At 30.3% G+C, this 24344-nt stretch overlaps 1 protein-coding gene across 1 annotated transcript; it reads left to right on the top strand.

Annotated features, from left to right (window-relative positions):
* The first annotated feature begins 14035 nt into the window (after positions 1 to 14035).
* LOC108478458 (glutamate dehydrogenase 1-like) lies at positions 14036 to 16481 on the top strand. The gene is made up of 10 exons (XM_017780918.2): positions 14036 to 14165; positions 14261 to 14394; positions 14476 to 14589; positions 14679 to 14900; positions 14970 to 15044; positions 15167 to 15283; positions 15376 to 15626; positions 15708 to 15783; positions 15870 to 15956; positions 16068 to 16481. The coding sequence occupies exons 2-10, from the start codon at positions 14287 to 14289 to the stop codon at positions 16251 to 16253; spliced, it is 1236 nt and encodes a 411-aa protein (XP_017636407.1). The 5' UTR covers positions 14036 to 14165; positions 14261 to 14286; the 3' UTR covers positions 16254 to 16481.
* Positions 16482 to 24344: the final 7863 nt, after the last annotated feature.

Genomic DNA, 24344 nt, shown 5'->3' with positions numbered 1-24344 from the left:
AAAGAAAAGCAATTTCATATTTTCGTAATTTACACAGATTTGATAATTGAACGTGAGATATGAAATTGTTTGAAAAAACATTCGTCTAGAAAAAGTTTGATTGATATCTAGTCGACTGAAAAGAAAAAAAAAGAAATATTAAATATATATTGTATTGTGTCATCCAATTGAGTGATTCTTTTTGTTCTTCTAACCTTAAAAGTATCGATAGATACTATTAAAAAGCAGATGCTATAAATCAATTAATTGAAATTGAGTTCATTTTCCAAAAAATAATCAAAAAAATATCTATTTATTGTGATTTATAACTCTTATGAATTTAGAATTCAGAAGACTAGGTTTAATATCAAGTAAGCAAAGGGAAAAAGATTGTGATTTAAGGGCATTAAGGGTATAATAGGTAATAGGTATTGGGTATTAGGTATTAAACATAAGGTTTTAATTGGATTAATCTAATATTGTCTATATGAAATTGATTCCTAAAGTTATGCTTTCTTTTCTTTCATGGTTTGTTAGGTAGCAAGCATTGCATTTCTTAATCACTTCTATTAAATACTTAGTAAAGTTTCTGTTTCTTGATTTTAATATTAAATTTTAAACCTTAATTTATTTATTTATTTATCATTATCTCTTTTTGTTTTTTATTTGCTAAATTAGCAAAAAAATGTCGAAAACAATATATGGTAAAATAGGTTTTTTTAAATTTAAGGAAATTAGTCGATTTTGGAGAGAGTGTAAAAGCGCGTTCAATTAAACACATTTTCTACACAGTTGACAAGAAAGCTAGCTCAACTGGATGTGTTTTCTCTTTAAATCGCATTTTTTAACTTTTTTAATATAACTAGTTTTTTTTTTTTTGTCAGATGATTAAATGCTAGTGTTTTTGTTTTAAGTCTTGGGTTCAATCCTCTCCCACTCAAATTTATATTTTGTATTTCAACTTGTTTTAAGCTTTTATTATTTTCAATTAATATTTTAAATGGTTATATAATTATGATTTCATCCTTGATTCTTAGGTTCAATTTATTTTCTAAACACATTTGTAATTTTTATTTCATGTTGTTTCAAGCTTTTTCAATTAATAAATATATTGTTTCCAATTTTTATTTTTAATTAATAACACTTTTATTTATAAAATCAAATAATTATTATAAATATCATTATTTTAGTAAATTTTATTTTTATATGTGTAATATTTATTTTTCAAACCATATCATGAGTGTAGTAAATTTTAGTATTATATGTTTCGTATATATATTTAAAATATCTCACATATAAATATAATAATATTTTAAATAATTAATTGAAATATTTTACATTTAAAATATTTGAAATATCGTACCCACAATGTAGATAAAAACAATGATATTTGAAATATTTTACATGTAAAAATAATAATTATATTTGAAATAATTATTTCATTTTATAATATTAGAAATTACTATACTCACAATATACGTGGAGAAAATAAATATTATATATAAAGAAAAATATATAAAAATAGTTTATGTTTATATTATATATAAAGGAGTTATTGATTTCAAATATTTTTAACATAATGATATATATAATATATTTTATTATATATTTATATATTTATTATTTAATTTTATAAATAAAATTTATTAATAAAAAGATGAATTAAAAATAAAAATTTAAAAACAATATATTTATTAATTTAAAAAGACTTGAAACGTGTAATAAAAATTACAATTGTGTTTAAAAGATGAATTAAACCTAAGATGCGATGATGAAATTATTATTTAATCATCTAATCAAATGAGTTAATATGTTAAAAATATTAATTAAAAAGAATAAAAGTTTAAAACAACATGAAATAAAAAAAATGAAAATGTGAATGGGAGAAAAATCAAACCTGGGACTATGAACAAAACTATTAACATTTAACCATATGACAAAAAAATTGACTATATTAAAAGATTAAAAATTACGGCTTAAAGAAAAAACGTGTCTGACTAAACGCACTTTTCTTGGAAAACTTGTCCAATTATGTAGAAAACGCGTCTAACTGGATGCGATTTCACACACTCTCTCCAAAATCAACCTATTTCTCTGAATAAAAAAAAAAAAAAGCTTATTTTGCCAAATATTTCTTTCGGCTTTTTTTGGCTAATTTAGTCTCTCTTATATTATGCTATAAATACCTTTCTTTTAGTTTATTTCAACGGTTTTTTATATTTTCGTTTTTCATGATTCCTTTGGCATATTCCTTTGATGGATTATTTCAACAATTTTTTTATTAAAAATTACTTTAGAAAATAACTTTTTTTTTATTTAACTTTAAAATGTTTTTGGTGTTCTTGATAATATAAACAAATTATTTATTTAACTTCCATGGTGGAGCACCGAATGTTTTACTACACACACCCCATCGTGCATATTCCAAGGGAGAACATCAAAGTGAAAGTCAAAAGGACACGTGATGGAATTCAAGCAACAAGTATAATAGGGCTTGATTAAACAAAATAAAAAGCAAAACCATATCAATAATCAAAAAGCAAAACCATATCAATAATCCATCACTATTTCTTTTTATCACTGAATTATAAAAATTTACAAAATTATCACTTAATTATTTAAATTTGTTCCCCTTTTATCCGTTACCGTTAAATTAACTTATAAAAAATAATATGACAACTTTTAAAATAAATATAATAACAATTTTAACCTTCAAGATTTATACATTTAGCCAATTTAGTTTTGATTCTAAAAAATTAACTTTCGATGTTTTACATATTGTGTAATTTGATCTTTCTAAAATTTTACTTTCTTTTTCTATAACTCTTTTACTTAAAAAGTTCAAAAAAATTATCAACTAAATTCGATTGAAAATATAACAAAATGGAAACACCCTAAAACATAATATCATAATTTTCATGTTTTCTTTTCTTTTCTCTTGATTCTCTAGTTCTCCATTGTTGGATAGAAAGCCAGTGGTTGAGAGGACTCGAGCCTCGTCGGTTCACTCATCATTGATTTCTTCATATTTGTGCTTGAATTGTTCAAGTTCAGTTTAGTCGAGTTGCTCTTGTTATTGTAATCTTTAAAGAAAATAAAAAGTCTCGTCACTTGTTTCATTAACCTACTGTTAAAAAAAAAATAAAAGTGTCTTTGAAATCATCAACTCCGAAGCTGGAATGGCAATAAGCTTAGTTGAGTCCAAGTGGATAAGTTGAACGATTTCGAGATCAGAGAGTTTGAACAAACTTGTGAATGAACTCACATTATCAATTGTCAAAACCGATATCAAATTATGGATTTCGTCGGTAAATAAGAGCTATTAGAGTGTTACCACTTTATCCTTTTGCAATATTATCCTTGTGTTTGACTCCATGACAAACTAAACAACAAACAAACAAAACAACCCAAATTTTAAGAAGTATCCAATTCATTGGAAATAAAAAGTATTGACTCCGCTAATTTAATCCAATTTTAAGTCTAATAAATTTAAAAAAAAATTAAGCTTTGATTTGCTTCATCAACTACCGCCAACTTAAACTAACAAAAAATGAGTTAATATCATTGACAGATATCAATTAAGTTTTTAACCATTTGAAGTATAAGGAAAACAATATATTTGTAGATTTTCTAGTTTAAAATTAACCATTTATTTTATTTCTAATTTACACCTTGTCAATTGAATTATGTTTTCATGTGAAAAAAAGGGATAGAATAAGGTAATCTATAAATGTTGAACTTAATTTTTAAAATTCAAAATTAAATTGACATAATGTATAGATGTTGAGTGCTAAATTTATAATTATGTCAATTTTGAAATTTACCATGATTAGTCATTTAATGATTGATGACTAAAGAAAAATTTAATAGTTGGATGATAGAAAAAATTACTAATAATTAAGTGATTACTAATGTAATTTGCCTAAAAAATAAAAGCTTACTTTTAGAACCATATAAATATCCAATAGGAAAAAAGTAATCAAATATGATAAAATGGTTTGAAAAGCATCCTTTTACGCCTAAAGTTTGATGGCTAACCCATAAGGTTTTTATTTATTAGACAAATTTTAAATAAAAGAATAATTTTATTATTTATTAATTATTTTTATTCTATTTATTATTGTTATATTAAATTTTTATATGCAATAATTTTTAATTAAAAATAATACAAGTCTAATTAGTTATAAAAATATTTTAATTAATTAATTATATTATAATTTTTATTATATTTTAATATAATCATACGTTAAATATAGTGTATTTTTCAATTAATATAGATATTTTTTTGTAATTACAAATATATTCATAATTGTAATAACAAAGAGTCATTCAAATAAGTATAATCCGAATCAATTATTATATAACTCTATTAAACTTATAACCATAATACATTTAAACTTAAACTAAAATAAATCTAAAGAAAACCCACATTTGGTGGAACATAAATTGAAATAAATATGAACTAAAAACTCATACATGTTTTATAGAGAGAGAATTTCAAACTGTGATCTTAAAAACTTAATGTTTTAATGTTGTTGTTAAGCTAAAATCTGATGCACTATGTAAGTTTATTTTTATAAAATTGTTATCAAATGATAATTATATTTTGTTTTCTCTTTTCTCTTTTATTTATTTTTAAATTTTTATACAAATACATACTAAATATTTGAAATTTAATTTAGTTATATATATTAACTTTGAATAATCCATTTTAGTGTTGTTAAGCATGTTCACTAGCATCAAACAAAATAAAAAAAAAAGTCGAAAATATAAGAAATTCTGAACCTAAAATTGAATTACAAATACGCGAGCTCAATTGCCTAAAGCCTTCAAAACTTTGAACGACGAAGTCGAGTCCGGTAAAAAAATTTTGGGTAAACTACAGCATAGATCACCCAATTATTGTCTCTATTTCTTTTTTAGCCACTTAACTATTAATTCTTTTAATTTGGTCACTTAACTATTGCCCTCTCCTTTTTTTTTTCACTCAACTAAGCAATCTAATAACAGGTTTATTCTCTAACTTTTTAAATATTATATCAATTTAATTATAATTTTAAAGATTTAGTTTTAAAATATTAACTCTCAAAATTCATAAATTATTTCAATTTAATCCTCAAAATTTACCTTACTCTTCCATTACTCCTACTTCCACTACCATTGTTCCCTCCACCTCTACCTCTTCCTTCACGCATCTCAAAAAAAAATTCCCTTTTTTTTTCTTTCTATTTGAACCTAATTTACAGCGGTATTAGACATGATTATGTAGCTCCACCGTTCAAAATTCAAACTACTGAGCTTCCATCTGAAGCCATATTCAATATCCTAATTTTCCTTTTTCGTTTTATTCTTCAGTTCTTACAAAAGCATTCAGCAGGTAAGATTCTACCCTTCACCCTCCATTTGCTAGCTTCATTATAATATCCACTAAATCCTTGTGTATGTTTTTTCCTCATCTTTTAAACGTATTTAAGGATTAACTTTTAAATAATGACTAAATCAATATAATATGTAGAAATTGAAGGATAAATTTGACTATTTTACTAAAAAAGACTCATTTCCTATTTTATTTACGGAAATAGGCCACTTTAAAATTTATTTATTGGAATGGGCCAAAAAACCAAAACCACGTCTACATAGGCACGTTTTAAGAGAAAATTTTAGAAAAGCGCATCACTGGGGAAGCGCTTTTGCCATGTTAGCATAAAACACGCTGACGTGGACATGCTTTGCTGACATGGCAAAAGTGCTCCTCCAGAAACATGCTTTAGCCCATGTTTTTTCTAAGGTGGGTTATTTGCATGTTTAAAGCTTATGGTTTAGGTGTTTAGAGTTTTAGGGTTACGGTTTTTATTAAAATAAATTAAGGTTTATGGATTTTAAAAATAAATTAGGGTTTATGGTTTTTAAAAAATAAATTAAATTAAGGTTTATTGTTTTTTTAAAAATAAACTAAGGTTTAGGGATTTTTAAAAATAAATTTGTGTTTAGGGTTTTAGGGCTTTTGTAATAATTTTAAGGATGAGTTCTAAAAAAAATTATTTTGACGAGATGGATTTTATTTTATTTTTTGTTCACTCAGCAAAAGTACTGAAAAAAGTTCTCAGTTGATGCTATTTTTCTACAGTAGTTTCTGAAAAAATAATTTTGAAAAGATGGTTCTAAAAAAATAGGGTCAAAAACGCTTCAAGTAAGATGCACTGTCAGCAAAACTATTGAAAAAAGCTCCCAGCTGGATGCTATGTTTCTACAGTAGTTTCTGAATAATTTTGAGAAGATGGTTCTGAAAAAATAGGGTAAAAAACACTTCAAGCAGGATGCACTTTCAGCAAAAGTACTTAAAAAAGCTCCCAGATGGACGCTCTTTTTCTACAGTAGTTTCTGAAAAATAATTGTAAGAAGATGATTCTGAAAAAATAAGGTCAAAAACACTTCAAGTAGGATGCACTGTCAGCAAAAGTACTGAAAAAAGCTCCCAGATGGACGCTTTTTTTCTACAGTAGTTTCTGAAAAAATAATTTTGAGAAGATGGTTCTAAAAAAATAGGGTAAAAAATGCTTTAAGCAGGATGCACTGTCAGCAAAAACACTGAAAAAAGCTCCCAGCTAGACGCTCTTTTTCTACGGTAGTTTCTGAAAAAATAATTTTGAGAAGATGATTATGAAAAAATAGGGTAAAAAAATGCTTCAAGCAAGATGTACTATCAACAAAAGTACTAAACCACCTGGACGCTCTTTTCCTACAGTACATCTTGGTTGACCTTAGACTATAAATGAGCCAAACTTCATTCTCATGTTGCACAAGTTACAATAAGAGAAATTAGAGAAGTTCAGAAAAATAGAAATTGAAAAAGTTCAGAAGAATATCAATTAAAGAAGTTAAGAAGGTATAAGTTGGTTTATCATATTAATATTTATACGAATCATTATATTTTTGCATAATATTTCTTATTTTGAATTTTTTTCGACAGATCATTTGGTTGAAAATGAGTGAACGTATTAGTGATGTTATTTACTACGATGGTCAGGTTTGTGACACATTGAAAGATGTTGTTTTTTTATCGGAAAACACAATGCGACTAGTTTTTAACTAGAACATAGATTTGACAAAACTTCGTAAAAGAGTTAGGCACAAAATTTTTAGAACGACGCCGATGAGAGTTTCGTCTATTAAGAATCAATTTTATGCTTCGGTTGATCCCGTGATATATGACTCATTTGATATCAAATATGGTCGTAGCTTAGAAACAATGGTGCAAACTCATCTCGCTAGTAGATCACCCTATCCTAAGTTATATGTACAATTTTCATTGCCAAATGAAGCACTTGCTACTTCAACATCTACTGTTGTTTGAGAGGAATACACAACCCCTGCCTGACACTCTGTTAGTGGAAAGCAGAACAAGGAAACGTCCGTGTTTGGTGGTAGTATAGAAAACATGACCCCTACACGGCACTCTGTTTGTGGATGGGACATACATCTCGGTGGGTCGATGTTCGATCCTTAAAATATGTACTAGAAAATGACATCAAATTCTAGTGGTTGGAAATCTACATCTGATTAGGGACGTTATAAAACGTCTACAATAAGGGATGAAGTACTCCATACGACGTCCATCGGCGAGAGGACCTCGTACGTTGCAGATGATGGTAGGTCAGATGATGAGTTTGATATGGATCCACCTAAAGAGCCCAGCCCAATGGTGCAAAAGTTGGATTATTTTCTAAACCGGAGCTGTTCCAACTAAACCTGAAGACGGTGAAAAGGGTTCAGATGATGATGAAGAAGATCTGCGATTCAAGGCATACTCGCCTCTAGCCTACATGTATCATGTTGATCTATCAGCAGATGATGCATTAGAGTTTCTAGATCTACTACATAGAATGCGTGACCATACAAGTTCGTCGTTGGATTCAGGTGAATTGAAAGTTGGTAAAGAGTTTTTCTGTAAGAATAGTTTTCTCAGTGTATTGAAACAATATAGCATCATGAACGAGGTTAACTATCACCTGGATAAATCTAAATCTGAAAAGTTTGAGGCCAATTTTGCAGTACGAGACAATACATGTTCATGGAAAATCATGGCTTCGGTTAAGAAAATGACAGAGTGTGGGAGATAAAGAAGTTCAAAGGTCTACATGCATGTATTGTCGGTACAGTATCACTGGGTGTTTAAGGTTTTTGAATATTACTGTTATTATTTAATGTTGCATTATTTAACATACTCATAGGTTGACAGGTGTTTCACAAGATCATCCTAATGTGGGTCAAAAATGATAACGAGCTTAATACTATTTATGGTGAAGGTAGATCCCAAAACTTCTATTTTGGTCTTAATTGCCAATGTTCGTGGCCAATTCAAGTATACGCCTTCTTATCGCAATGCCTGGATAGCTAAGCAGAAGGCGTTGGATAAGATACACAGTGGGTGGAACGCTTTATATAATGAGGTGTGAAGTGATGTCAAGTACTGGAGAGGAATGTCCCAGGTTGCGTAACAGACCTTGAAACGAGCCCTGCGTACTACAATACCACTTGTTCCGCAGATGCCAAGTGTTCAAGCGTCTATTTTGGAGCTTTAAGCAATGCCGAGACGCATTTATGTACTGCAAGTCATTGGTACAAATTGACGGTACCTTTATGTATAGTAGATATACCTATCGGTTATTGCTAGCTGTGAAATAGGATGGTAGTGGGAGAATCCTTCCAATTACGTTTGCAAGAATACCGGGAGAGTTAAATGACGATTGAGATTTTTTTCTTTCTAGGTTGAGGAGGCATGTCTGCCCCCAACCTAATATCTGCGTTATATCAGATCGAGACACTAGAATGCTAGCCGCAATTGAGCGACAAGGAAGCCTATAGGATCGCACATACTATCGGTATTATCTAAGGTACGTTGCGTCCAACTACTACGGGTAATATTGGCTACCACTGAATGACGACAAGTAACCAACATAGGTATTTAATCGCCACTAATATTATTTTGTTTGTAATATTCAATTTGTTCTGAATGGAAGAGTGGTATGTAATTATCGTTATCCACTTATATTGACAGGGTAAGAGATCAATAAGGATTTTGCAGTCAATTAATGATTAAGGCACAAACTACTTCTGTAACATACCTTTCGATAGTGGACACAAACATACGATGGCGGCCTACGATATGGTCATATGACCTCAAACTTGCTAAATGTATAAATTTTGTTCTAATAGGAACACGTCATTTATCGATAACCTCCATTGTGTATGAGACATACTTCCATTTGGCGGCACTACTTCTAGAGCGAGCAATAATTTATAAAGATCAAATGCAAAGAGGCCATGTATAGTGCCAAAAGGTAGTGCAAGAAATTAACAAGGCGAATGCGCGGGCCAACACCATGCACACAATATGTTACGATCGTGACAACATATGGTTTCGTGTGATAGAGTTTGACAGACTAAACCAAGGTATTACCGACGAGCAATATCATATGCACTTGAGAAATATGACTTACAACTGTGGGAGGCTTAACGTACTTCGTTATCCATGTGCTCATGTAATTGTAGCTTGTCAGAATCTTCGTTTAGATCCCATGAGTTATGTCGACGAAGTATACATATTAGAATACATGTACAATATGTAGAGATATGAATCCCCACCAGGCTCAGATGAATGTAAGTGGTCATTTGTATCGCTTTCTCTATTTAAGTTGTTACTAGATAAAGACTTGCGTCGCAAACCAAAAGGTCGACCTTACTCGATTAGAATACGTGATAATATAGATATTCGGGAAAGAACGAACCAACAGAAGTTGTGCGGATGGTGTAGGAACCCAGGTCATACAATTCGAACATGTCCAAATCGAAATAGTTCATAATTGATTAAATGAAACTATGTTGCATTATTTCTATTGCCTTATTCAAAAGAACTTCTATTTTATTAAATAGAACAAAATATAAAAATAATTTACTATTAAAATATTCAAAATAACTCTTATTTTATTAAATAGGACAAAATATAAAAATAATTTGTACAAATATATTCAAAACAACTTATATTTTATTAAATGAAACAATATAAAAATAATTTGTACAAATATACTAAAAAAATCAATGCATGTGCCAATTGGAATCAGTGCCACATGGGGGTGGTCGATGGTTACGCGTTGGATTCCTTCTTGGTTCAGCTTCTCGTGGGGGTTGTGGTTGTTCTGGTTGTGGGTGTTGGGAGGATGACTCACCTTGATAGAAAAAAACTGCAGAGGTGTTTGCATCACCCACGACGGAGGTGTTTGAATCTTGTAATGCGATGGGGATTAGAAATGAGATAAACTCCCCGACAGTACCTTGTACGATCCCCTTACGACGATAGTCTATTTATTATCGGTTGGGTCAGAGTTATCGAGAAAGAAGATACACTGAGCCATGCATTCCGACCTGGCATAGGATTGAGAAAAGGAAACATATAAGAGTTAGGATACATATAAGGGCTAGGATATGCATCTGGCATAATTTGAAGAGGCTATGGTATGGGCGTTGTCGCTTAAGGCGTAGGCGTTAGGCCCAATGATTGCATGGGTGCTATTGATGAGCCCGCCTCGTCAACCCTTCTCCTTGGATTTAAAGGGCCCCGCTGTTCTCTTTCGATACGGATTTGCCAACGCCTTTGCTCTTCCGAGAGCAAATATGGCTTGCCATGGATCTTAAACCATGTCATGTAATCCAACTCACACGCTAACTCTAGAATGATAATCGGTTCGCGAGTAGGTGTATGATCGTACCAATTTTCTTACATTTTGATATAATCCGATAAGAAGACAGGCCAATGTGTATTCGGTCGTCGTAATTCGATTTTGTGGTATTCATCGAGCATCTCAGGTTCCACGGGAATTGGTTGTCAAAATCTAAATTGTCGCAACACTCTATTTGTTTGGTGCATCTCGATAGTAGCGTAGCTGATCAATGGGACCCTAACATGCCAGATTTTTGAATTCTGTAGGAATTCATTCAGAATTACTGCCTGAATTGCTGGATCCTCGTATGGTATCCATTGAAACTGTATGAACGTGATAAAAATATTAGTTATATACATAATACTAAATACTAAATACAAAATGACTATGTTATGTATATATATTTCATTTATATATATACTTACAAGTGCTTCCGATCGTTGATCTAATAGAAGTTGTATATCTTCAAGAGCGGTAGATATTCCAACATAACTCATCGAATAGTTCCACCTAATTAAATAAAACTTTAGCATAAAATTATATTTTAAATCTATGTAATAATTGTAAAATCTAATATAAATTTTACCTTATTAAGAGTCGAAATGTATACGAGTGGTTCACTCGATGACGTAAAAATGGAAAACAAAACCAAGCCCATGATTGTAGCAGTATAGGCAACCTTCGATTTTGGATTTACTTGGTTGCATCGCTTGGCACATCTCCGGGTACAATGTTGACAACACGACAGACTCCCAACTGAGTTCGCCAACTACTCTAAAATCGACGGGTTTCAACAGCCACCTCAGATGTACGAGGTTTCGTGACAAGTCCGACATCAGATAATCTCTAATGATCTCAAGGATGTATGCCTGAGCGTATCGTATTCTTTCTACTTTAGTCGAATCATCCCCCAGTTCTGGGAATGTGTTTGTAATCAGCCCATATCAATCCGACCTTCGTAAATATTATCTGGAATTGCACCCAAAAATCATAGTATACGGCTCCCCAATCAGCAAATTGAACAGGCCCGGTGAGTACAGACTCATCCATCGACAACCCCAATTGTAACTGCACGTCCTCCAAAGTAATGGTACACTCCCCGCATGGAAGATAAAATGTGTGCGTCTTGGCTCTCCACCTCTCTATGAACGCGCTGATGAGTTTCAAGTTCAACTTACACCCCCCGACTTATATTGGCTACGTGCCAAAAACCCGCTTTCCTTAAGTAATTTTCTATCAACGGTGATGGAGGACCAGACATATTACGAATACAACATTGAAACACCTAATCTACCGGTTGTTATAAAAAATTATAAAATAAATATTAATTAAAATTACATAAATGACAAAAAAATTAAATAATATTCAAAAATTGAAATTAACCCTTACCATTTTCATTTGCTCAACGGAGATATGTTTATGATCTAAACGAATTAATTCCCCAGCCATTGCTAACATGATCAAATATCTTAGAAATTATTAAAAAAAAATACTGATTTAGAAAAGAAATTAAAGGAAATTGTGATTTAAAGAGAGCTTTGAGAAATTTGAGAGCTTTTTTTAGAAATTTAGAGAGAAATTTATAGGAAATTAAAGAAAATTGTGTGAAAAAAATAGGTTGGGGGTTTATATTTTTTTTCATGACCGTTGGGCCCCTAACGGTCAAAATTTTAAATGACTGTTGAGGTGACCGTTGGGGCCAAAAACACTAGGGACGCATTTTTGCCATGTCAGCAAAGCACGTTTTATGCTGACATGGCAAAAACGCTCCCCAGAGACGCGCTTTTTTGAAATTTTCCCTTGAAACGCGCCTACGTGGACGCGTTTTTGGCTTTTTGGCCAATTCCAGTAAATAAAGTTTAAAGTGTCTCATTTCTGTAAATAAAGTAGGAAATGGGCCTTTTTTTTAGTAAAATGGTCGATAAATTTGTTATTAAATCAAACTTTTTACTGTCACATCAACGGCAGCTCGTGGAATTAGTTGAATGATCAAATTAAAAAAAAATGATAATTAGATGACAAAAAAAGACAATAATTGAATAACCAAATTAAAAGAATTAATAGTTGAGTGACAAAAAAAAAACAATAATTAGTGATTTATGATGTAGTTTATTCTTCTCTTTTGAATGTTAAGGCAATAAAAATAATAATGTTAAATGTTTATTTTTCAAAATTCTATAAAAATAATAATCTTAAATGTGCATTATGCTAATCAACTTCATTTGTGTGCTATTTTTTCTGATTAACGATAGAAATCAACAATTAACGAGAAAGAATACTATGACCCGAGCCAGTAAATTCATTCCATACACCCATATTCTATTATCTAGTTTTTCCATTTGATGAAACTGGACCATTATTATCATTTAAAACATTTAAATACGTAGAGCATTCAATATGATTGACATGTAATAAGGCTATTCGAGAAAGTGAATTAGTTACCTTATTGACCAACCCATATTCCTAATTAAAGAATCAAACTTTGAAACAAAGTACTCAGCTTTAAATAGTCCAAAATTAAACAACCCAACTCCAAATCGTGAATAATGGATCAATACAATGCATGCATCACCAACACCGTGAAATCTTTTGTTTTACATATTGTTTTTACTGTCAAATTCATATATTTTTGGACATCATACTTTCTTATCATGTCTAAATATTTGTGGAAACAATTGTCAAATAAAAATACATTAAGAAAATAAAAAACTCAGATAAGATATATTATATATTCTATCTTAAATATAAATATTTTAGGTTTTTACGTTACCTTTAGAATCCAATCATGACAATTGATTAGATTAGAAATTGGATAGCATATCGATCTAGATAAAGGGTTAGTTTTGAACAAAACTCTAAAAGTAGTTGGAATAGATTTTGTCTTTTCTTTTTATTTTTTTTATAAATTTTAATAATTTATTTAATTAAAATCGGACCAATCGATTGAACTAGTTAAACAAAAATTAATAGTGTATTCGATTAGTTTAAAAACCTTGATGCTGCCTCCAGGAAATGCAGTTTTTAATTATAATATTTAAAGAATTACATCAAATTTTATTATTTTTAATAAGGATCAAAATATGATTTTATATTTACTAATTTAGAATTATAAAAATTCTAAAAATAAATAAATAAATTTTCATTTTAGGCAACCTCCTACCAACCTCCCAGGTTACGCCGTACCTGGTAAGAAATTAACTAATGGCCAACCTTAATATTACCTGTATTACCATATTAATAAATAACTCAAATCAAACTCTGAGGAAAACTTACCTTATTTGATTCTTAACCTTTATCTTTCCTACAAATTTTACCTCATGATTGGGCTATGAATCAATGCTCATTTAAAGATAAGATTTCCAGCTCTAACATTACTCCACAATCCCACACCATTAATTACTTTAAATACCTTATTTAAACAAATGTTGATGCCAATCTGAAAATACTCAGTAATTCACAATTACGAAGGTAACGTCTCTTATGTTCTTTTGTAACAGCTTGGGAGTGCCTGTGTTATCTTCTTCATCTTATGAATTCTGAATCCATTTTGTTTTTCTCTTCAGAAAGTGTTATATCCTGAAGAACAACAATGAATGCATTAGTAGCAACCAACAGAAACTTTAAGCTAGCAGCCAGGCTTCTTGGTTTGGACTCTAAGCTTGAAAAAAGTCTTCTCATCCCTTTCAGGGAAATCAAGGTGGTTAAATTTCTCCCTTTTTTTTCTCCATTACTCTATTCTAATCTGCAGAAACACTTGATTTTTTTACATGTTTTGCAGGTTGAATGCACCATACCGAAAGACGACGGCACCTTGGCTTCTTTTGTTGGGTTCAGGGTTCAACATGACAATGCAAGAGGTCCCATGAAAGGAGGAATAAGATATCACCCTGAGGTAAGCTACATTCTTCTACTTGAAATCTTTTGGAAACATGTCATTCTGATAATCCTTTGAATGATATATCCTTTGAATGATATGTGCAGGTTGAACATGATGAAGTGAATGCTTTAGCACAACTAATGACATGGAAGACTGCAGTTGCTAATATTCCATATGGTGGTGCTAAAGGTGGGATAGGATGTGATCCAAGAGACTTAAGCATATCTGAGTTAGAACGGCTTACTCGAGTTTTCACCCAGAAGATACATGACCTAATTGGTATCCACGCTGATGTTCCAGCCCCTGATATGGGTACAGGTCCACAGGTACAATTTATATATGCTTCAATTATCTCATTGTTAATCAATGATGACATTTTCTGTTTGGTTAAACAGACAATGGCATGGATGCTAGATGAATACTCCAAATTCCATGGCTATTCACCTGCTGTAGTGACTGGAAAACCGATTGTAAGTATATATGGAAAAAGAGAGAGAGAGAGCATTAACTTCTCATTGTATATATGCAAATTTTAAGCATAGAGTAAATAGACTACAAAACTACACATTGTATTATTAATTTTTTCCATTAGGATCTTGGAGGATCACTCGGCAGAGATGCAGCTACAGGAAGAGGAGTGCTCTTTGCCACAGAAGCCCTTCTTAATGAGCATGGAAAGGCCATCTCTGGGCAAAAATTTGTGATACAGGTGCACCTTTTATGCCGCACAAACTTAACTACTGACTTAGATACACTTCATACTATAAGTTGTTAAACTGATGAATGTAAATTTGGTTTCAGGGTTTTGGAAATGTCGGTTCCTGGGCTGCTAGACTCATCCATGAAAAGGGTGGGAAGATTGTTGCTGTAAGTGATATCACAGGAGCCATAAAGAACAGCAAAGGGATTGATATTCCCAGGCTACTCAACCATGTCAAAGAAAACAAGGGTGTCAAAGGATTTGAGGGCGCGGATTCGTTAGATCCGGAGTCAATTCTGGTCGAAGACTGTGACATACTCATTCCAGCAGCACTTGGTGGCATCATCAACAGGTTTCTTTTTTCTGCAATCAAGAAAATGGTTTGTTTCTTTTGATATTTGAAACTAAATGTTGCCTTTTGATCTTAATGAAGGGAAAATGCAAATGAGATTAAAGCTAAGTTCATCATTGAAGCTGCTAATCATCCGACCGATCCCGAGGCTGACGAGGTTAGTGCTTGTTTATCAAGTTCTAAACTACAATCAACTATAAAAATGTGCAAACAGTTTCATTTCATTATCTACTTTGCCTACAGATCTTGTCGAAGAAAGGGGTCATTATCCTTCCCGACATATACGCCAACTCCGGTGGAGTGACGGTTAGTTACTTCGAGTGGGTGCAGGTACCGAATTCGAACCTCTTGTGCCTATGTTACAGGCCAATCCTCATTTCCATCACCATTCTTCACACAAGATGCACATAAATAGTCTAAGGTCATTATTTTTTGTTGCAGAACATTCAAGGCTTCTTGTGGGATGAGGAAAAGGTGAACAATGAGCTAAAGACATACATGACCAAAGCATTCAAAGATGTTAAAAAGATGTGTCAGGTGCACAACTGCGACCTCCGTATGGGAGCCTTCACTCTCGGGGTTAACCGTGTTGCGCGAGCGACTGTTATGCGAGGCTGGGAAGCATAAGATGCTATATGCCGGGTTGAATAAAGATGGAAGCCACCATGAAGCCCCTGATATTTGTCCACAGTATTGCTGTAAACCCTCATTCATGAGGAGCAACAAAATTAGTTTAGCCATTTTCGTTTGCTGCTTTATGACCAGCAGTTTTGTCCCCCAAAAGATGTTTCATTACTTATTATGATTTTGATAAGGTTTATGGCTGAATCATATTCATAATTGATAGCAACAAAATCCATATATTGCATCTTCGATAAACAAAAATTATGAAATAAATATATCTCTGAAGAATAGAACTGAGTTACAATTGAAGTTTGTATCTAATTTTTCTTAAGTTGTATCCTCATGGCTTCCTAATGGGATAGCACAAGGGGGCATTGGTAATATTACCATTTGTTATTACTCCAAAATTGGTAAATTATATAAATCAAAGCATATGGGTATTCACATGGCTAAGGGAGGAAAAAATTTCAATGGCTGAAATTAAATTGTATATATTTCTTTAATTTTAAAGGATTAAATTAAATTTTTATTATTTTTAGGAGATAAATTGTAATTTTAATTTTACTAATTTTTTTTTAATTGACAATTTCTATTTTAAAGGGAGATGAACCCTTGCCAGCTGGGTATTCAAGCAAAAATAGTTTCTACTAAATAAAAATAAAGGCATCATTCGTTTTTTTATATTATCCATTGTACAAACCCATTTTTGCCCGGCCCACTAAACCAAAAATAAAACCTAATTGGCCTAAACCCAATTGGCCCATTAGTCAAACTAGGGTTTCAGAAAGGCTAAAACCCTAGCTAACCTGCTGCCACCAGCCGCACCTAGAGTCCTCTATCACCACCTGCAGCACCACCTACTCCACCGCCACAATCGCGTCACCACCACTTGCACCTGCAAGATTAAATGAAGAAAAGTCAGTAAATAATAAACAAAAGCATGTAAATGGCTATAAAAAGCCAAGCCAAAATCCTTTGTAACGGTCGGCAATTTTTATAAATACAAGCAGTAGACATTTTTTTTTAAAAAAAAACAGCAAGCATTAAAGAAAAAAACAGACTCAAACGTGCCAAGTAGAGGTGTGCATGGGCCGGGTCGAGCCGGGTTCGGGGCCGAGTCCACCTAAAATTTTAGGCCCATTTTTTTGTCCAAGCCCGGCTCGAGATAAAATTGTTAAGCCCGAGCCCGGCCCATATTAATTTTTTTTAACTTATTTCATTAAATAAAAAATTTAAAAATATATTAAATTATCAAATACATTTAAAACAAATATTAAAACAAGAAACAAATAAAAAATATATTAAAATAATTCTTAAAACAATACACAAATTGAAAATATAATCAAAATTGATTATATTAAAATTAAAAATAAAATATAAATATGATTAAAAATAAAAAATATATATTTAGTATATAATTGGTAGAATTAAAATTTGGTAAGACAAAAAGTTTTACTCGAGCCCGGCCCATTTTCTAAACTGGCCTCTTTTTTTGTCCAAACCCATATTTCGGGCCTATATTTTTACCTGAACCCTTCCATTTTTCGGGCGGGCTTTCGGGCCGGGCCGGGTAGCCCGGCCCATGCACACCTCTAGTGCCAAGGTTCCATTTCTTTTTTCCTTTTATTTTCATTTTTTGACTACACATACATACGTTTTTCACTATTTTTTTCTTTTAAAAAATAGAATATATATATTTATATATAAATATAGTAAAAAAAAAAGGGACTTACCTTCGATCTCGCTGAAAAAGGCCGACTTTTGGCCTTCTATGGCAATGGCTGGCTCAAGACAAGTAAGCAGTGCCGACGGCGGGAGACCAAGGCCGGTGGGGGCCTACTGCAGAGAAAAGAAAGAGCCCTCACTTTGTTTCTTTGAAGAGAATGAAGGAAGAATGAATATTTTAAGAAAAATTTAGCTTTTATACCCATATAAAACGGCATCGTTTTGGGTTGAAGTTCAGACGCCAAAACGACGTCGTTTTGCCCTAGCCCGACCCGCTCCGACCTAGGATCCGCGCGTTTTTTAATGGAAGGGCTAATTGCGCTTTTAGCCATTCCGCTTTTTTGTTACTTTGAAATTGAGTGTTTTTTTAGGTTTTAATTTCACCCCGAATTTGCACTTGGATTTCAATCAGGTCCTACTCGATGCTGCGCGTTTTAGAGAGAGGGTTTATTTCCTAATTTGGTCCCTCCTTCTTGTTTTTGTGCTCAATTTGGTCTTTTTCTTCTTTATTAATTTTCAAATTGGCCCCGAACTTTCATTTTAGGTTCAATTTAGTCTTTTTTTTGTTATTTTCGATATTTTAATTAAATTAATTAATTTAATATACTATTATTTACTATTATTATTATTATTATTATTATTATTATTATTATTATTATTATTAGTATATTTTTACTATTTTTACTATTATTATTAGCGACCTATTACTATTCTTATTAGTATACTATTATTTCCTATTTTTTATATTATTGTTGTTATTAACTTATATTATTATTATCACTATTATTGTTTTACTATTATTATCTAATGTATTTTTGTTATCATTAATTATTATTACTACTGCTACTATTCTTATTAACATATTATTATTATTTTTACTATATTATTATTTCTTTTTTGCATATTATTATTATTGTTATTAACATATATTATTAATGTATTGTTATTCTCTATTACTATTATTATTACCATATCATTATTATTAAGGTATTATTTTCATTATTTTGGTATCATTTTAATTATTCTTTGTTTTATTATTATTATTCTTATTATCATTTTTTTGTTTTATTTAATATTTTTTCATTATTTTCTCATTTATTTGCTTAGCTTTTTATTATTTGTTATTCGACCCTTTTTATCTTATCAAATAATTTTGTTTATTCACTTATTGTTTTATTAACCCATTATTTATTTTATTGATTATTTTGCACTTGTCATCGATATTTATGTCATTATGTTTATTATGTTCTTTGTTGCACATATTAGCATTATAATTTGTTTTCTCATTTTACCATAAAATCATAATTACATTAGTCTTTTACTCGACACAACAATTGTGTTTTCTAAAGTAAAGCAATATTCCGTGTTTGGAAATTCGAAAAATCGTGCCTTAACTTATTGGGTTTCGATTTTTCTCATTTAATCTAAATAACGGAATATTCTTTTAAAATCGCAACACAAGTTTTGAATAAAATGCTTATTCTCGGAGATACGGGACGTTGTGTCCTAACTTACTGGATATGACATCTTGTTACCTCGAGATAAGATTTTTGCAAACAAAGGCAATATTCGGTATTTAGAAATTCGAGAAAACGTGCCCTAACTTACTGGGTTTCAATTTTTCTCGTTTACCCTAAATAACCAAATATCCTTTAAAAAAAAAGGTTAAAGTACATGAATTTTAAATAAAAGGCAAGCTCATTCTCAAAAGTTCGAGATGTCGTGTCCTAACTTACTGGATGCGCCATTTCATTACTTCGAGACGAGAAGGTCTTTAACATTCGAGTTTTTTTACAAAAAAGAGGGATCGTATTTTAAAGTCTTTCAAGTTTCCAATTTTTGACATTAAGACACTGATTAATCAACTAGGTACCAATTTTAGGCGTTAGAGGGTGCTAATCCTTCCTCGTACGTAACCGACTCCCAAACCCATCTTTCTAAATTTCGTGGACCACAAGTCGTTGTTTTAACAAATCAAGCATCTTATTAAAACAACTATTTTACAAAGTGAACCAATCACACCTAAATAAAAAGGATTGGTGGCGACTCCCGTTTTCTCGTTTTCATCTCCAAAATCAAGTCGATCCCATTTTTTAAAAAAATGGTTTTGACATCCATAATCTTTCTTTACTAATAATTATGCATATGATATATTTATTTTTAATTGATAGAAATTACGAATGACATGATAAAGAGGATAAACAATTAATTGATGTCTGTGAAATCTAGTTGACCTCTTTTATCAATCAACTGCACCATTACTTTGTGTTTGGCTTGGTGCATTGAAATGAAAAAATATTAGCTTAACATTTCTCTTAGGGTTAAATTATATTTTGGTTTTTTTTAAGTTACATTATAGTTTTTATATTAGGAATTGAATTTTTTATCCAAATTAAGTTTTAAACTTGACAATTGTTTGTGGTAATAATTGTTAAGTTCAAATTCTAATGTGAAAATAATTCTAAAGTTCAAAGGTTAATTTGAATAAAAAATGTTCAAACCTTGATGTGGGAATAATTACATAGTTCAAACCTTATATGTGAACAATTAAGTTCACGATCTAACTTAAACCAAGAAAATATGAGAATAATTATCAAATTCAAATCTTAAATAGTGATTAAACCCTTACTTTTTATTTATGTTTTCCTATTTTTTTATCTTTCAAAGTTAAAATAATATCAAACTCGACCTTTTTTTTTTTTCTTTTGAGTCCTTAGATACGGAAATAACAACATATACAACTTAATATAATAAATATTTTATTTATCATTATAAAAAATAATATTTGATATGTTAATAAAGATATGGATTAACTATAAAATATAATTAAATAATATTTATCACTTAATATAATAAATAATTTAAAATGATTATAAACTAGTAATTAAAAATATTATGATACATCGATGGATTTGAGCTCTACGATACTCAAGCAGATCCATCGAATTTTGATGCAAGGAGGACAATGGCTTCTTAAGCATGCCCCTAGAGAGATTAACAAAATTGTTGATTGGCTTTTGAAAGGAAGATAGGTGTGCAAGTGTTTAATAATCTGCTTGAAGAAATTATTGAAATCGTATCTACTCAGGCTCATTCTTAATATTTTTAGGGCCTTAGGTGAAATAATAAATTTGGTTTATTTTAAAAAATATATAAAATGTAATACAATAAAAACTGAAATTTTTGAGGCCCTAGGATATGAAGCATTTATAGTGAAAAATTGAAAGCCCTAAGCATATAAATAATTTATTTTAGTCTGAAATTATTTTCTCATATTAAAAACTGAAAAAAAAAAATTTTAGGGCCTCTTCCTATTTTGGGCAACTGCACACTAAAACAACCCCCAAGATCGGGCCTATATCTATTGATAAAATTAGATGGCACTTTTGCCTTGTTTAATTTAATGTAATTGTTTGTTTTGTTTTTGTTCACCAAAAAAATAATTATAATACATATTATTATTTATTAAATAAAATTACAATTTCACATAATTTTAATAATTTCATAATAGTAAAGTAATTTAAAACTTCTATTATATATTATTTCCAACATAATATCATTAATAGTTATTTTTTAATTTCACATCACTCTTACAATATTGAATTTAAATTCAAATACACATTACATCACTTATTTTAATCTTTTCACCACAATGACTAATCTCACTTGCTATCATTGTTTTTAACATCATCGGAGGCAATTCGCTTAAGGAAGTCTAAACTTGAAATTTTAAGCATCTTGTTGGTCTTTCAAGCTATTTTTATCTAAAGACATTGAGAATTTTGTTGATTCGGTAGGAATTATAGTGAGAATTTTTAAAAGAAGAACCATGATAACTAAAATAATCTTCACTAGATTTTATTTTTCTTATCTTATTAAAATAAAACAAGCAACACTCAATTTTTCTTTTCTTTTTCTTTTCTTTTTAAGTCTTAGTGTGAAAAAAATAGATAATCTTTAGTTTCAGATTTAAATTTTTTAGAAAAAGTTAGAATGGAAAGTAAGAAAAAAATTCCTATTTTGTTAGAATGGAATGGTCGACCAATTTTTCAATCAAGAAAATACACTACTTAATTAATTTTAATAACCTTAATCTCTTACTTTACATTCTATTTTTTCTAAAAAATTAAATTTGAAAGTAAGTATTATCTTCTTCTTTTACAGGATAAAAAAAGAAAAGAGAAAAATTGGGTATTATTGATCTTATTTTAACAATAAAAATAAATACTAAATTTAAAACTTAGATTCATTTATTTTTATTTAATGAAAAAATCATTTTAATTCTTTGTCTGACATTCTTCTTCTTACATAAATGATGTTTTGTTTTAGATTTCTTTATCATAAACCTCTTGAAAGGTTTGCTTCAAATGAAAAATTATATTTATTTAATAAAAAATCATGTTTATTCTTCTTCTTCTTTTTAAAGTAAAAACCATGATAATTCGACCATGTAAAATGAGTTTAAATATGTACAAATATGCATTAATAATTTTACCTTTAATTCGCCAAACTCAATATTAAAAAATAGAAACCACAATTAATTAACTTTTTTAAAATTAATTTTTTAAAAATATTTTTTGAGTTTTTTTAAAATTTAAAAAATTAATTAATTGCTAATGTGACAATCCACGTGTATGTCACATCAGCAAAGTTAACGAATGTTAATTTTTTATCCATTTGGGGTGATTTGACAAACAATACAAATTTAAAGGCTAAAAAAGACAAAAAATAATTTTTTTTTATAAAATTGGAGGGTCAAATAAGTCATTATACCTAAAATATATATATTAAAAGTATTTTACTTACCTTCGAGCTTTATTGGAAAATAAAAGATTAATGATATAACTCATAACCTAGGAAGAACAGACACGACTCATCTTTCTTCGTACTGGTGTCATACGTGTGTTTGATACGGCACTCGTTGAACACACCCGGATATGTAAGAGACACATTGGAATAAATTAAAAAATAAGAGGTCAAAAATGGCCACGACACGGTCACAACACGGGTGTCTAAAAACAAACATGTGACAAACGAAAGAAAAGTAAATGGTGACTGACCGGCGGCGATTGAAATTTTAGCTTTCAAAAGTAGCAGATGAAGAATCAGTGGTAAGAACAAGATGGTGTAAAGAAAAAATGTGAAGTTTGGAATTTCCTATTAATGGAACGTAGAATTTTCATCGGAACTGGGGGAAGAAGAAGAGGTGTTGCTAGGGTTTTTGGTGTGTGGTTCTATTTACTTTGTTGCTATGATTTTATGGTAGAGGTGTGCATGGGCCAGGCCGGGCCGGGTTCGGGACCGGCCCATTAAAAATTTTGGCCCGTTTTCAAGGCTCGGGCCCAGGCCCGGCCCAAAATATGGGCCTAGAAATTTGTCCAAGCCCAGCCCGAGAAAAAAATGGTAGGCTGAGCCTGCCATACCATATTATTTTTTTGCTTTTTTATTAAATAAAAAACTTTAAAATATAATAAATCAAATACATTTAAAACATAAAACAAATATTAAAATAAAAACAAATAAAAATGAGAGTAAAATAATTCTTAAAATAATACATAAATTAAAAATATAATAAAAAGTAATTATATTAAAATTGAAAATTTGAAACAAATTAGAACTAAATTAAGAACTAAATTATATTAATAACAAAAGTTTTACAATATCAAAATAACATTAAAAACAACAAAAAAGTAAAGTAAAAGTACTAAAGTTACTTAAAATTAAAAATAAAAAATTTTAAAAATAATTTAATATTAAAATCAGGCCGAGTTAGACTGGGCCAAAAAAATCTTACCCGAGGCCAGGAACGGGTCTCGTTTTTTGTCCAAGCCTATTTTTCGGGCCTATATTTTTACCCAAACCCTCTCATATTTCAGGCGGGCCTTTTATGGTCTTTATTTTGTTTTTATTTGTCTTTTGACTTTATTGTTAGTTAGATGGGTTGTGGGGCCCACGCTTGGAGGCTGTGGAAAAATAACAGTATCTTTTTTATTTTTGATTAATTCGTTTCAAACAAAAATTAAATTTGTTTTAGAAGCTTTCAAGCTTTGTACTTGTTTTATTATTTTGCTGTTTCTATTTTTCACATTTTAAAAATATTTTACATAATCATCACTATTATTTTCACTTTACTAGTTTCAACCAACTTATATCAATATTTTCATTTACATTAACTATTTTAACATAATATATATATTAAAAATATTTTTTATTGTCATTTCTTTATCTTATTTTTTAAAAGTATAGTATAATCATGTTTGTATCGTATCGTATCATATTTATGTTGCATATCCGTGTCCGTATCCATACTTCTTTGCTCATAACCTTTGTCTAAGATTAATTAGGATTTCTAGTGTATCTTTGAGTCAA

This window comes from Gossypium arboreum, chromosome 11, assembly GCF_025698485.1.
Source record: "Gossypium arboreum isolate Shixiya-1 chromosome 11, ASM2569848v2, whole genome shotgun sequence".
Classification (NCBI taxonomy): Eukaryota; Viridiplantae; Streptophyta; class Magnoliopsida; order Malvales; family Malvaceae; genus Gossypium; species Gossypium arboreum.
This window is presented reverse-complemented; position numbering and strand designations above follow the sequence as displayed.